This window comes from Lynx canadensis, chromosome D4 (assembly GCF_007474595.2).
Source record: "Lynx canadensis isolate LIC74 chromosome D4, mLynCan4.pri.v2, whole genome shotgun sequence".
Taxonomy (NCBI): domain Eukaryota; kingdom Metazoa; phylum Chordata; class Mammalia; order Carnivora; family Felidae; genus Lynx; species Lynx canadensis.
The window spans coordinates 60,552,114-60,567,700 of NC_044315.2; the positions used below are offsets into that span (position 1 = coordinate 60,552,114).

Here is a 15,587-nt window from a genome sequence, read left to right on the forward strand (position 1 = left end):
TAGTGACTTTCCCAAGGTCATGGAGGGAGTCAGCCATGGAGTGAGGACTTGAGCCCAGGTCTGTCTGACTCCCAGGCCGGTGCCCTCTGGGGTTCGATTGAAAGGGAAGAATGATCTTATGAAGAGGACTAGTGTGCTGACAGGTCACCCCCAGGACTCCCAAGGGCGGAGCTCCTGGCCTGTCCAAATGCAAGGCCACCTTCGGGAAGCCAAGGGGAGCCCTCAGCTAGCAACTCTCTCCCTACGACTACAGGGATGTCTTCTAGCAGAATGCCCAATTCACTTTGGTCAGAAACAAAGTCAGTGGAAAAAAACCAACCCCAGGCAGCCCTTGGGCCCTGATGAGAGGTTAAAGTGCACAGTCTTTCTTTAGCGTGTTTGCTGGGAACAGACATTCCATGATTAGCTCGGGTAGTCCCCCTGATTACTGGAACACCTGATACAAACACAAGGACATGGCCAACGTGGTGGGTGCATGACCGACTGTCGCTGAATGGTGCAGAGCAGGTCTGCAGTGACGTGCCCTAAATCCCCACGGTCCCGGAACGGGTGTTATTGTGTTAATGTGTGGCATTTACCAGAGAGTAAGGTCCCACCGGGAGGCATACGGGTCAGCCTGCTCCCGTACCCCAGCCTTCGGGCCACCTGCGGACTCCCTGTTCCAGGAAGGCTGGGATTGGCTGGACTGGCAGCTGGGGACCCGGCTGCCCTGCCCACCTCCTTCCCCAGAGGGGAGAAGGGCTGGCCTGGGGTGCCACAGCCAGGGATGTGTGTGCAGAGGCAGAGACGGTTTCTCTGGTAGCCCCTCCTCGCCTCTTCTCAAGGCTGCTCAGGGACACTCGGTGACTTCTAGCTGGAGTTCAAGTGATTCTCTCCTTGTCTAGGATTTTTTTTTTTTTTTTTTGCAAAGTTTCAAATATCCCAGCTCCTCCTTCTTTGCAGACATCAAGGAAGAAGTCATTTCCATTCCTCTTCTTTGTGAAAGAATAAAAACTTCACAAATAAGGCGCGAGGTCAGGTGCCAAGTGCCCCCATCCCGTCCACCTGAGTGCCATCGAGCAGTCCCACAAGGCCAGCCGTGGCGCCCAGCTTCTCCGCAGCCAGAGCTGACAGTGTTCCTGTAGCTTCTGCTCTGTGTGGTTCTGTCATGGGGGAGGCCCCGGCCCCAGGCCTCCCACCCTTACAGGCCCGAGACCATAACTCGGAAGGAGGGTGGCACATGTCTGTGGCGGGGGCTGGCGGTGGGGCTGACGCAGGGGCTGACGCAGCTGGCGTCCACGCCTCCAATGGACGGGAGGTAGGCGTGGTGGAGGATGGGGAGCTGGAGGGACAGCCGGCGCTGGATGCTGTGGCAGGGAGAGGGAGGGAGGGAGAGAGAGAGAGAGAGGAGAAAGGAGAGAGAGAGAAGAAGGGAGAGAGGCGTTTCAGTGAAGGCTATCTGGCTGCTCACCAGAATGTTCCGTGGACTCACTTTGGCTAAGAAGCTGATGGTAGGAGAACAGTTCTCGTGAATCCAAGATCTGCCTGTCCCATCAGCTAACCATTCACCCATCTAGCAGGTATGTGGTACAGGCCTACACCTGCCAACGACTGCCCTGGGAAGAACTGGGGAGATAGTGAGCAAAGGGAGATGCAGCCTTTCTGAGTGTGCGGTGATTCCTAAGAACAAGGTTCACTCATCTCACGGGCTTTGCTGCTGACACAGACAGTTCTCACTCTCGCAAGCCTCCAAATGGACTGAAAGGCTTCTCACTGCTCTGTCCTTCCTCATTGGCTCCTCTGCCCCTGCCTTGTTCAGGACAGCAGCCCTTCTTGCTGGGCTGATTCCGATAGGTTCCTTCCTGCTCTTTCAGCTTCTTTGGCGACTAGTGTCATCCTTCCAACCGGGGGGGGGGGGGGGGTGGGGGGGAGGACATTCAGGGCTGCCTAAGATCTGTCTCTTGCCTAATTCTCCAGGTGAAACTTCTACCCTCTCTCCACCCAAACCCAACCCTCTGGCGTCTACTTTCCCCTAAAACACTGCTTATGGCCACCCTTCCTTGCCTCTGCACATGCTCTTTCCCCAGCCTGGAATACTTTCTCCACCTCCTGCTGTGACGAACTGTTTTCCCTTCAATATCCAGTTTAAAGTCTTCTGAGCGAGCTCCTTCTTCCCCTGAGCTCCCAGAATTCTGGGTAAATTTCCAGAAGCACAGCCAGAAGACCCTTGGGAGCCAGGGGCGGTGTGTGACTGCTGGCAGCAGGGGAAAGGCGACAGCCTTCTGACTCCCTTCTCGCTGCCACTCTCTCCTGGCCCGCTTCTCATCAGAGTCTCCCCCGGGCAGTAAGTCACCTTAACCGCGTCTTGTGCGGTTCCCCCTGGTACTTGGGAAGCTGAATTCTTGGTATCCTTAGGCCTCCTTGTGTCCTCAGTGCCTGACTGCTCAGGGTGAGAGCCCCCCACCCCCCAGATCTTCACAGAAACTCAGTAGGTAGAAGTATTGCTATTCCCATTATAACGACGAGGGAAGTGGACAGGGTTTCTGTAACTTGCTCGTGGAAACAAAGCCAGAACTGGGGAAGATGGGTCTCCTGCTTCTGGGAAACCACAGTGCTTTGTGAGGGAGGCAAATCAACTCATGTGGGGCTACCTCATCCCAACAGGCGTGCCCCTAGTGTGCATGTGTGGCACCGATGGGCTCCTGAGACGGATGGGGACAGAGGCAGTGCTGTCCCCACACTCCCAAAGGACTTGTTCATTGGAGAGCTCTACCAAGGACCCTTCACAGGTGCTCATGAGGCCAGTGTATTGGAGATCTCCTTTTGAAATTCAAGTTGAACCTCTGTAACCTGAGCTACGATCTATTCCTTAAGGCAAGAGGGTGCTGACAAAGAGACCAGGAAAAGGGGAGCTGAGGAATCAACTGTGACGTGGGAAAATGGTGTCCTCCCGGGGCACCTGGGAAGGGCTGTCTGCCTGGGCAAGGTGGGCATCTGTCTGTGCCTCTCAGAGCCATCGCATTTTGCTATCTGGTGGGATCCTGTTTACACTGGCATTCACTCAACAGACACGTGCTGAAAACCTACTCAGTGCCAGAACCTGCATTCAGTCCAAGGGACACGGGAGGGACTCATACCTTATCCCCAAGGTGCTTACACTCTAGTGGGGGGAACTAACAAGTAAACCACTGATGACTGCCATATAATCATCAGGAATTATTCTGGAGTGTTAGCCAGTCAGGCCTTGGAGCTAACTGGGTTGAGAGGCTATTGTCTCTAGAACGAAATGTCCTCGAGTTACACTACATTTGGTGATTTGGCTGTCTTTGCTGGTTGTCACTTCCCAGGGACCACATTTCAGTGCTGACATTTCCAATCTCTGCTTCCAAGCTGCTGTAAGCAAGGAAGAACTAACAACGGCCAGTGGGAAAAAAACTGATGGAAATGTCCAGGTAGGTCTTTGCTTACATGTCAGCTCACTGAATCTTCCCTGATGGCTCTCTGTAAGAGTATGACCCCCAACCTCTTTCCCTACTTTATTTTCCTCCAAAGCACCTATGACTTTGCTTTTTAAATGAAGTTATTTTGTCACCAGATAGAACATAAATTCCACAAAGGAAGGGATTTTTGTCCGTTTTCTTCATTTCTATGTCTGACACACGGTAGATCTCGGTAAACACTTGTGGAGTCAGTGCATTTAGCAAGGTTAAGTTTTATACATAACAAAGGCAGTGTGCTACAGCAGGTTTGATGGTGGACAGACCCGGGTTCAAATCCTATCTCCTGCACTTAGAAACTGGGTGAGCTTTCACAAGTCACCTCCCCTTTCTGAATATGTTTTCTCATCTGTAAAATGAGCATTGTAATTTGACCTGCATCATGGGATTGCTGTGGAGTTCAAATAAAATGATGCATGAGAAAATGTGGTGCAGACTGAGATTGCTGTGCAGGAGTAATGTACTCTTCCACAATAGTTCTCAGGGAGAAAGTACTTACTGTTCTGGGGAGTTTATATCTTCTATAGGATCTTTGCATGTTCGCGAGGGCTCTGTTGTGTTCCACTGTAGCTGGGGATTTTGATCGAGGTGATTTTTTAAAATGGCCTTTCCCCCATCTGAATGTAAAACAACAATATCACAACACATTCTGTTAACTTCATTTTTTAAGAAATGCAATCTTTCGGGCGCCTGGGTGGCTCAGTCGATTAAGCTTTTGACTTCGGCTCAAGTCATGATCTCACGGTTTGTATGTTTGAGCCCCGTGTTGGGCTCTGTGCCTGGAGCCTGCTTCAGATTCTGTGTCTCCCCCTCTTTCTGCCTCTTCCCTCTCATGCACGCTCTCTCTCTCTCTCTCTCTCTCTCTCAAAAATAAATAAATGTTAAACAAATTTTTAAAAAATGCAAGCTTTTTAGGATGGTGCCCAAGGAGAGAGAATAGCAAAGAGCCCATTATCCTTCCAGAGCTGTGGTTTCTGCAGTAGCTCTTCCAGGACCAGGGCAGTGAGCCTAGAAGCTTCCATCCAGGGATAGAAATGGTGTCTTGGGGGATTTCCTTTCTCCAAGAAAAAAGGGGGGAAATCAAGTCAACCAATGTAGGCAACCTAACTTGGAAATGAGCGTTTTTAATGTAAAGTCCTTTTTCACTGGTGCCTAGGGATATAATAACAAAGGAAAAAACCCTCCAAGGGAAAATATATATCCATAAGATTGCCAAAGATTGGGAAGAGTAAACTGCTGGTGGGAGTATAAATTGGCATAATCTTTCTGGGGGGCACTAAGCATCGAACACTAAAAATCGTGCATATCTTTTACTCAGAATTTTTACTTCTGGGAGTTATCCGAAGGAAATGATGAAGGTTATGTGTGCAGTTATACACAGGATGTTCAAGTCAGCATTGTTTATAATATAAAAAAGTTGGAACTAATCTGAATTTTTCCAGTGTTAATGGATTAGTTATACACTCATGTATGTATGGGGTCTCCATTCAAAGAAATACTGTGAAGCCACAAAATGTGATGATATGGATGCTTTCAGCCCTCTGCTTCAGAACGACCCAGGGAGATTTAAAGAAATACAAAACATGAAAACCTGGGTCCCCAACTTGAGGGATCTGGAGGAGCACTGGTTTTTGTTTTGTTTGTCTACAGTGAGCAAACTTAGTGAATGTCATTTTGCCCCACGTGAGTGCAGTGGATCCTCCTTATTCATGGATTCTGTATTTGCGAACTCGCCTACTCACTAAAAGTAATTTGTAACCCCAAACCAATAACTGTAATGCTTTCGCAGTCATTTGCTGACACACACTGTGTTGGAACATGAACCCCGACCTTATGGTCGACAGCACTAGAATGCATGCCTACGCACAAGAAGGCTGTGATGTGTCTGATGGAGAAAATCCGCGGGTTAGATGATCTTCATTCAGGCATGCGTTCTAGTGCTGCTTACCAGGAGGTCAATGTTAATGAATCAACAATATATATTAAACAAGAGGTCTTCAAACAGAAACACATATATAACAAAATTATGTACTGATTGGTTGGCCAAAATGCCAACCTGAGAGAGACTTGCAGGAACCTAACCCTGGGGACCTATTTCCCCGGGGAGCAGTGGTTCAGTGTTCACCAATTAATTCATGGTTCACAGCAGCTTTATCAAACATAATCCCCATGAATAATGACAGTTGACTGCACATTCTTAGGGTAAATTCCAAAAGTGGAACTACTGGATCAGATCAATTTCTATTTCGACCAGCCATGTTTGAGAATGCCCATTTCCTCGACTGTTTCCTCAGACTCTCTGCAACTTTTTAATCTCTTGTCTTTGCCAGTCTTACTGGTGAAAATGGTATCTCACTAAAGATGTCATTTGCATTCTTTTAATAAGGAGTGAGATTGAGAATCTTTTCATAAGCATATGAATCTCTTGCACTTCCTTCTGTGAGAACTGTCTTTGCCCATTTTGTTTTGTGTTGTTGGTCTTTTTCTTATTAATTTGCATATAATTATATATACTTTATATAAAGTATATAAAATTTCTCTTTATATATAAGACAATAAGCTCATTACTTGAGTTACAATATTTTTTGGCTTAGTTTGTTTGAATTTTTGGTTACTTATGCTTTTTGTGTTGTTAAAAAAATTTTTTTTTGTAGTTAAATTTATCAACTTTTTCTGGGTTTTGCCTCAAACTGAGAAAGGCCTTCCCCTATCTGAGATTATTAAAAAAATTTTCCTATGGTTTCTTTTAGTTCTTTCATGGTTTCACTTTTTACATTTAAATCTTTTATATGTAAGGTGTGAGGTAGGGATTTAACTTTACTCCTTTCCAGATGGCTATCCACTTGTCCCAATTAAATTTATTGAATAATTCCTTTCCTTTCATTAATTTGAAATGCCCACTTTTCCAGATACAAAAATCACTATGAGTAATTTTTATTCTTTTAAAAAAACTTTTTTAACATTTATTTATTTTTGAGAGACAGAGAGAGGCAGAGCATGAGCAGGAGAGGGGGAGAGAGAGAGAGAGAGAGAGATACAGAATCTGAAGCAGACTCCAGGCTCTGAGCTGTTTGTTAGCACAGAGCCCAACGTGGGGCTTAAACTCACGAACTGTGAGACCATGACCTGAGCTGAAGTCAGATGTGCAACCAACTGAGCCACCCAGGTGCCCCAGTAAGTTTTATTCTTTCAATTTACTTGTTACTAATCTCAATTTAAACTTTTTTTGTAATCAACATCTTATATAGTAAAAATTTTATAATTTGATTTTATAATAAGAATGCTATTACTTATGTAATAATAAAGGAAACTATAACAAAAACAAAAAAGAAAGTAAAGATTTTTCATTGATTTAAAAAATAATTTTATAGCAAATTAGTGAATCAATGCTAATGACAAGATGCAAACAATAGAGAAGTATATTAAATGAAATGTAAGAAGAATCCTTTCTCACTATGCACATACTGTTCCCTTCACACAGGTGGAGACTGTTAATTCAGTGTTTGTTCTCCCAAACCTTTTTAAAAATGCACTTAACACACACGCGCGCACACACGTGCGTGTGTGTGTGCATTTATGTGTACCATAATGCTGGCCTTCATCTTGCTATTTTCACTTGGGGATCTCTCCATATTTACACAAATAGATTCGCCCCACTTTCTAATAGTTGTATTATGTGCCTTGTTTAGTTGTATCATCACTAACGAAACCACCCTAAATGATAAACATTTAAGTTAATTCCAGTGTTTCTCACCTACAAATAATGTTGGGATGAACATCATGTGTATACATCTTTGCCCACGTGGGAGTACTTCCCAGGGACAAGATCTTGCTAGTGGTCTTGTTAATCAGGAGGTTTAGCATCTAACATTTGGATGTGCCAGACTGACTTCCAAAACATTGCAGGAGAATGCCTATTTCCACACACTCTTAACAGCACTGGTGATCTTTGGAAATGTTGCTGAAATGTAGGTAAAGACTGCATTGTGTTATTTTGGCTTGCATTTCCCAAGTGGTTGGGGAGATTGAGTGTCAGGTCAGATCTTACTGACCATTCCTTTCCTATACATTGAGACGGCACATCCGAAACCGAAACGTTGCTGGGAGAAGTAAGGAAAACTATTCATTAGGAACAACGTGCCGCCAGTCAGAACACTGTGAATGCTGGCCATGTCATGTACGTGTGCCACTGAAACCCAAGAGACTGAGAAACAGAAGCCCCCGCTCTAGGCTGGACACTGAGCTGTGGGTTCCAGAGGCTGCCACTCTGCCCGTGTGGCTTCACATCAGCCTCACCCCTTCTCTGAGCCTCAGTTTCTTCATCTGTAAAGTGGAAGGTGGACAGCTGGTGTCTGATACCCAGGTCCCCACATTCCAGGGGTCCCGTCTCCTCCTACCTGTGCTCTCAGTGAAGTTCCCAAGGTTGAGGATGTCGTTGAGTTCTTGGTAGTGGTTCTGTTTGATGTAGGTGGTCTTTTCTGGGGTGTCTTGCAGCTGCATCGTGACCTCTTCCAAGTCTTTATCGAGCTAGAAGACAAAGGTTCTAGCTGAGTCAGAGCCCCTGGCCCAGTCCCTTCCCCGGCTCACAGGGTCGTGGGACTGGGCCTCAGGTTGCCCTCAGGAGGGCACTGAGAGCCAGAGACGCACCGCATGCTGGGGAAGAGATGCGGATGGCCCCTGAGGGCTGTTGCTGCAGGTGAAACTGTGATGGGGAGGGAGGGGGAATGGGCTTTGCAACCATGTGTTCAGTGTAGGCTTGTGCCCATCATGATGGAGCAGCTGGGCAAGCCCAGGGACGCAGGGCAGGAGAGTGTCAGAGCACAGGCTCTGAAGGTGGACAGGCCTGGGGGCAAACTCAGAGCTGGCCTTTACTGCCTGTGTACTGGCTTGTGAGAACTGAGTCTCAACTCCTTCATCTGTAGAATGGGGTAATAACAGTAGCTACCTCTTGTGGTTATTGCGGAGATTAAATCAGATGATGCATTTAAAGTTTAGCCCAGTCCTTGACACACAATAAGGGTAGCGTGCTACTACAATGATATTACTATAATTATTGTTATTGGTACCTAGCAAGACCCCTGTAGGGGAGGGCAGATCTACGGGTTGGTTAGCTGTGGGTCTCACACTGACACAGAAGGTCAGGCCAGTAGGGGTTCCTCCAGAGGATGGACTGCAGGGGCTTTCAGGTTATAGGAAAATCAGATGCAAGCTCTGGGGCAGTTCAGCCCTTGAGAAGCCTGGTGTGCGTGTGTGTGTGTGTGTGTGTGTGTGTTGTGGGGTGGTAGCTGGGGAAGGCAGCAGGCATCTTACTATAGTATAAGGGAGAGAAAGTTATAAACTGTAAAGTGTTGTCCTGATGTCAAGAGCACGGCCATTAATTTTTAAATACATTTTCCTGTGGAGAAGGAGAGAGATACCTTCTTCTGTGTGACTCAAACAGCAGGGCTAGGATCAAAGGAAGCCAGATTGTGATTCGATTCCAGGAAAAACAACCCAACATTTTAGGGCTTTTGACAGTGGCTTTGGTTTCACGTTTCCTGAAGTGGGTGAACTCTATTGCTGGAGTGTGCCAGTAAAAGTCAAATGTCAAGATATGGTAGTTCCAGGCACAGGGAGATCTGATAGTAACACAGAACCAGCAATGGGCTTTGAGGGGCAGAATCCTTTCCTACTTTGCTCTGGTGGCAAATGGGCTATCCCTTCTAAAGCAGTCATCTTTAGATGCACGGACAACTGTGTAATGGATCTTTGTGACAGACTAAGGTGAGCCCCCCAAAAGGCTACTAGATCTAGCAAAGGCAAATACCGAATGCCCAGTCACAGTTGATTTCCAGGTAACAATGAATCACTTTTTTTACTGTAAGTATATCCCAACTATTGTATGGGCCATCCTTATACTAAAAATACCATTGGTTGTCTGAAATTCAAATTTAACTGGGCATCCCATATCTCCTCGGACAACCCTATGTCTCCCTTCTTCCTCACGAATGTCCAGCTAGAGACTACATTTCCCAGTGTCCCCTGTGTCTAAGTGTGATCATGTAAGTTCTTGCCAAGGCAACTGGAGCAGAACCAACATTGTACAAATTTTTGTATCACTTGCTTATCCCTTGTGTGGACTTCCTCTTCCCTTCCTGCGACTGAGGACAGGACCTGCCTTCCACTCGGTTTTAACTGTGCTGGTGAGGAATATGCCTTGGGGAATGGCGGACAGGAAGAGTGAACAAACCTCATCCAGCCAAGGCCATGGAGGCAGAGCTTCCTGCCAACCTGGGCCAATCTCCTCATGACCATTATGTGACAGAGAAATATTTTCTTTGGGTCGCTTCATTTTGGAGTCTTTGTTACAGCAACTTAGCAAGTATCCTGACCAACACACTCGCCCTTATTTCTTCCCTATTCCACTCATTGAATGAGAAGTTCTCTATGAAACACACAGCCCGCAGACCATGGGCCAGTCATACACATGGACCCAAAGAGACATGTGCAGAAGGGGAAGGTAATTTGGTCTCCCCTCCCAGGTATAGAAAATCCAGAATTTGAGGTCCGGCTTGGGCACAAAGGATTCTAGTTGTGGCCTCTCTGGAATACTGAAGGACCAGTTAAGGACCCTCAGGACAACAGTGAGTTCTGCTACAGCAAACTCTCCTGTCTGAAACATTTCTCTTCACCCCTTCCTGTCTCACTGTACCTCATATAAATGAGGGTGGTTACTGGGTTTGGAGAGTGACAGATTAAGGGGGGTGGTCCCCACACACTTAGGAAGCTCCTATAATCTGGGAGCTCACAAATCTCTAAGAACTCCTTTCTTTCTGAGGATGCCTTGAATCGGGGCACTGCTGGATGCCATGAGCCTGGGCCAGGGGATTCTGACAAACTGCCTATGTCTAGTTTACGTCCCCCCTGGTTCTGGTGGCCGTAACTCCAGCACCTGGGACTGCACAGCCTGATGCAAGGGGGTGCCCAGATGGGGCGAGGTCAGGAGCGGCAGCCCCGAGAGGCCCTACTCTGGGGCAGAGGGACGAGACCGGGAGGCTGGGGCCCTGGCTGCCGGTGCTGAGGGAGGTACCTCTGTGATCTTCATTCGCAGGCGATGGTTTTCAGACTGCAGGCCCTCTAGGCGGGATGTGCTTGCTTGGTTCACGCTGGTGACTGAGGTGGACGTTTTTGAATCTTCCTTCTTCTGATTCTGAGTGAACTGGAATCGCCTGTTCTGGGTTGCTGCATCTGGATTTGTTCTCAGAGTGATGAGCTGGAAGGACAAGGGATGACTGAAAGGAGAACCCCGGGGTCCTCCTCCCCGGTGTCCCATCCCCTCCGCCACAGCAGGTCCTGCATTGGAGGCAGCACAGACACAGGCTGGGAGCCCGGAGCCCTGGGTTCAGGCTCATCTCTGCCACTCGCTGGTGTGTGACCTTGGGCAGCCCCACCCCCCTCCCTCGCCGAGTCTGTTTCTTTCCTTGTCAGCAGAAGTCTGGTCTCCTGACCGAGGCCACCTGCATCCAGAACCCCCTGCAGAGCCCACGCCTAGGCCTGATTCCAGCTGAGCCGTACTCTGCCTTAGGCTTCGTTCCACATGGAAAATAACCCTGAGGATGACGTTGGAAGACAATGGATGGAGGCAAATGAAGCCTTCTGCTTTTTAGAACCATTCATGAGTGTTGAGGACAGACTGGTGACTAGTTCTGTCATGGACAAAAGTGTTGTTATATAAGAAAAAAGGCCACTGCTTGATCCCGGTCTTACTCATTTATTCAAGAAACATTTCTGGTTTGAGTCTGGCTCTGGGCCTGCACCGGAGAGCCAGGACTGAGGGAGGCGTGGCCCCTGTCTGTCAGGACCCCATGGTCCAGAGGCCGGAAGTATCCAGGGAAGGCTGGGCTGTGGGTGCTGTGGGCCTGGGCTGGGCTCTGTGGACAGCCTGAGGGACGGTGAGGAAAGGGAGTTCCAGGGGGAAGAAGAGGCATATGCAAAGGCAGGGGGGGCCTGGGACTCAGGGTGCTTATGGAGAAGGACAGTTTGGATGGTGGACAGGGTTCTTAGGAGAAACTGGAGGAGACCCAAAGTTCCTGAAAGGCAGCCCATACTGGGGACTTGATTCTGGAGCCAGAGGTGCAATGAGGAGTTGTTGAGGGTAACAGAGGAGAGTGACATGGTCAGGGCTGGGCTTGGAGCCATCTGGCATCTTTGACTGGAATGAGAGGATGTCAGAGTGTAGGCAGAGAGATCTTAGCATTGGGCTGGAGCCTTGACAACCAGAGAAAGAAGGCATATACGGCATCAGTGTTCCAGGGAAAAACACTGCTCGGGGACTGACTGGATGGAGGTGCCATGGGCAGTCTGTCTGGGGGACAATGGACCCCGAGTGATCTCTTTTCACCCCATTCTCCCTTCCCTACTCAGGCCAATAATTCCTTCTACCCTCTCTATTTCCCCTTCTTTTCTGATGCTGAGACCAGCCAACTGCAGGGGCTCCCAAGACACCAAGGCCTCTGGTTCACCTGCCTGCTGATGGGAAGGATAAGGTTTGAGAAACATCTCTCAGGCTGGTCTTCAAGATCAGTGCTTCTGATGAATGGAAAATGTAAGTGGCTGTTCAAAGTGGTTATTCCTTTTTACCCACTAACACTACTTCTGCGACTCTATCTGAAGGGAGTAGCCAGAAATGGGGATCGTGTGTTATGTAGAAAAAAGTTAATTTGTAATATAAAAAAAATCTGGAAATGACTGTAATGCTCATCAATAAGGGAATCAAGCAGATAAGAAGACACGGGGTATCCCCTGTCAATGGTGGTTATGCTGTGAGAAAATGCACAGGAGACATTAACAGTGAAAAAGGCAAACTACAAAATGATATGTGAGCTATCATCGCAGCCCTAATGGGAAAAGCATCACTGCCTAACCATTTAAAAAAGACTGGAAGGGGGGCACCTGGGTGGCTCAGTTGGTTAAGTGTCCGACTTCAGCTCAGCTCACGATTTCGTGGTTCCTGAGTTAGAGCCCCACATCAGGCTCTGTGCTGACAGCTCAGAGCCTGGAGCCTGCTTTGGATTCTGTGTCTCCCTCTCTCTCTGCCCCTTCCCCCCGTCTCAAAAATAAATGAAACATTAAAAAAAAAAAGAAACACTTATTAAAAAAATACTGGGTGGAAACGCATAAAAACTATGTAGCTTTGGGGCGCCTGGGTGGCGCAGTCGGTTAAGCGTCCGACTTCAGCCAGGTCATGATCTCGCGGTCCGTGAGTTCGAGCCCCGCGTCGGGCTCTGGGCTGATGGCTCGGAGCCTGGAGCCTATTTCCGATTCTGTGTCTCCCTCTCTCTCTGCCCCTCCCCGTTCATGCTCTGTCTCTCTCTGTCCCAAAAATAAATAAAAACTTTGAAAAAAAAAAAACAACTATGTAGCTTTTAGTAAAAAAAACTAAAACAAAACATTAAACAGTGATTATTCTTGGGTGATGCGACTCTGAGATTTCTGGAAAATCTGGTTTTTACTTGTTTGCATTTTCCAAACTTTCCATGATCATAACAAGTACAGAAAGCATAAAACTGCCAGAAGGCGGTGGAGGCCAGGTGTCCCCTCTGTGCAGGGTCCAAGACCAGAGGCCAGAGGGCAGGGTGCAGAGGGCGGGCCGTACCTTGGGCACAAACACCAGGCAGAGGGTGATGGTGCTGCAGAAGATGATGACCAAGGCGACGATGCAGAACTGCACGTTGGGCTGGTCTCGGGTCAGGAAGGAGACGGCGGCCCCGATGATACACATGATCCCCACGTTGTAGACACTCATCCCAATGTACTTGCTGTCGTTGAGGGCAGGGATGCTGACGTTACGCGTCTCCCAAGCCAGGAAGCAACCGAACAACTGAAATGGCGAGCGGAAAGGGGAAGTCATCATTATCACGTGGTGGCACACGCCTGCCACTCTGAGAAGGGGGGTCAGGGCCAGGCCTTCTGGATGTCACCCTCAGTCTCCACTGGTGGCTCCAGGTGGAGTCCTGCTGAGGAAATGCAGACTGGGGGTGTCAGAGCATCTGGTTCTCCTTCGCCCCACCACAGTTCACATACAGGAGGCGGTGGTGGGAAGGGTTTCCAGTTGGGATCTCGACCGCCTCCCCTCACTCTAGAGCGAACACTGAGGCCCAGAGAGGAGGAAGAGGCTTGCCCAAGGCCACACAGTAAAACAGTGGCAAAAGTGGACTATGTTTCCAGAAGTTCAGTCCTGTCTTTTTTTACTGCTAAACAAGCCAGAACACCTGTGTCTGGGACTTCTATTTACCTCCCGATGCACAAAGTCACTCAGAATGGAGATTACATTTCCTAACTGTCCTTGGAGCTAGGTGTGGTGTATGATAGGTTCAGGACAGCACCACGTAGGTGGAAGTGGTGTGTACAAGTTCTGGGAAGTGTCTATCAAGGGAAACGGTGCTCCTTTTCCTCCTTCCTAGTAGGAGTGGAGTATGATGGGTGGAGCTTGAGAAGCCATCTTAGACCACAACAGTCATCTTAGACCAAGACGTGGGAGTTGTATGATAAAGATGGGGGAGCCACAAGATCCAAGGAGCTGAGATTCTGGGAGCCCCCCACCAACCCTAGATTGCTTATCTGAAGAAGGAAGTTAACCATCTCTTAAGAAACTATCTTTTCTGTCACTTGCAGCTCTACTCCTAACCAGTATATCTCCCAACAGAAATGGACAAGGTAGAGGTTCAGTGTGATCTAAGCCTTAGCCTTCCTGGGTGGTCTAAGGGGAGGGAAGGTTGTGGAGGAAGTGCAGCCGGAATGCCCAGCAGAATGGTGGTGTGGGTGGGGGGCTGGGGGGAGAGCTGACCAAGACTGCTGACTGTTCAGGGCCTTCAGCTGTAGTCCAGGCCCTTCCAAGAGGACTTTCCCCAAAGGCCCCTCTTTCCTCTGACCTCATCATCGCAGCTCAGGGCATCCAAAACTGCATGGCCACTTAATATCACCCCGAGGGCTTCTGTTTTCAGGTCTGACTTAATACGGCAGCAGCAAAATGCCATGTGGTGGAGGGCAGCTGGGCACAAGGCCGGAGGATCTGGAATCTGCTACTCTCCATTGGCTCTGTGATTTGGGGCAAGTCACTTCATCTCTCAGGGCCTCAGTTTCACTATCGTGAAATGGGAATAATAATAATACCACCTCACAGGGTTTGTATCCAGATGAAATGAGAAGATGACTGTAGTGCTGCACAAAGCATTTTGTAAACCAAAGTGTCCTGTACAAGGGTAAGTTAAAAGTCATTTTGTAATTGGTATTATTTATACAACCATGGCTGCTTTCCTCTCCTTTTCTCTAAATGTGTTATCTCACAGACCAATTTATTTATTTACTTATCTATCTACCTATAATTTCATTTATTTATTTATTTATTTATTTATTTATTTATTTATTTATTCATTTATTCATTTATTCATTTATTTTTAAGTGATCTCTACACACACACTTGGGGCCCAAACCTATAAGAGTTGCATGTTCCATCAGGTGAGCCATCCAGGCACCCCCAGACCTATTTGTTTTTTAAAGATTCCTTTTAAAATGGGGGAGCGAGAAGCCCAGGAAGCAGCTGCTGAGTGAGGGAAAGAATCCAACGCTGTTGAAAGTCTGCTTTGTGCTAGTTCCTTCGTGTGTGGGCCCTTCAGTCCCACAGTGCCTATGCTGGCTGGGCTCTGCGGTCCACTTCTTCCAGGGAAGAATCAAAGGCCGGACGAGCCTCACTGACCTGTCTGGGGGCCCACTGCACCATCACAAGAGTCTCTACCAGTCGTAAAATGTGGGCGAGTCTGGGGACCTGGTGGTTGGCTGCAAATCTCTGAAGACTGTCGGGAGGAAACAGTAACTTGTTCTTAGGCCTTCAAGGAGTAGAATGAGGGTTCATGGGCACAAGTTACATCAAGGCAGATTTTAGCTGAAGATAGAGAACCTTCTAGAAAAATAACCCATCTATAGTGGGTTGAACAGTGGCCCTAAAAGACATGTCTATATCCTAATTCACGGAGACTGAATATTTGAAGGGGTCCTTGCAGATATAATTAAGGGTCCTGAGATGAGATCATCCTGGATTATCTAGGTAGGCCATAAATCAAATGATAAGTGTCA

General features: G+C 47.9%; 1 protein-coding gene across 1 annotated transcript in view; it reads right to left on the reverse strand.

The window, feature by feature from the left end:
- Window positions 1–886: 886 nt before the first annotated feature.
- GABBR2 (gamma-aminobutyric acid type B receptor subunit 2) overlaps window positions 887–15,587 on the reverse strand; it is a 347,346-nt gene continuing 332,645 nt past the window's right edge. Inside the window, exons 15-19 of the mRNA XM_030293915.1 lie at window positions 13,111–13,335; window positions 10,546–10,728; window positions 7,874–8,003; window positions 3,976–4,093; window positions 887–1,346 (exon numbers count right to left, since the gene is read on the reverse strand). Coding sequence (XP_030149775.1) covers window positions 1,181–1,346; window positions 3,976–4,093; window positions 7,874–8,003; window positions 10,546–10,728; window positions 13,111–13,335 — 822 coding nt within the window. The 3' untranslated portion in view covers window positions 887–1,180. The remainder of the gene's footprint in view (window positions 1,347–3,975; window positions 4,094–7,873; window positions 8,004–10,545; window positions 10,729–13,110; window positions 13,336–15,587) is intronic.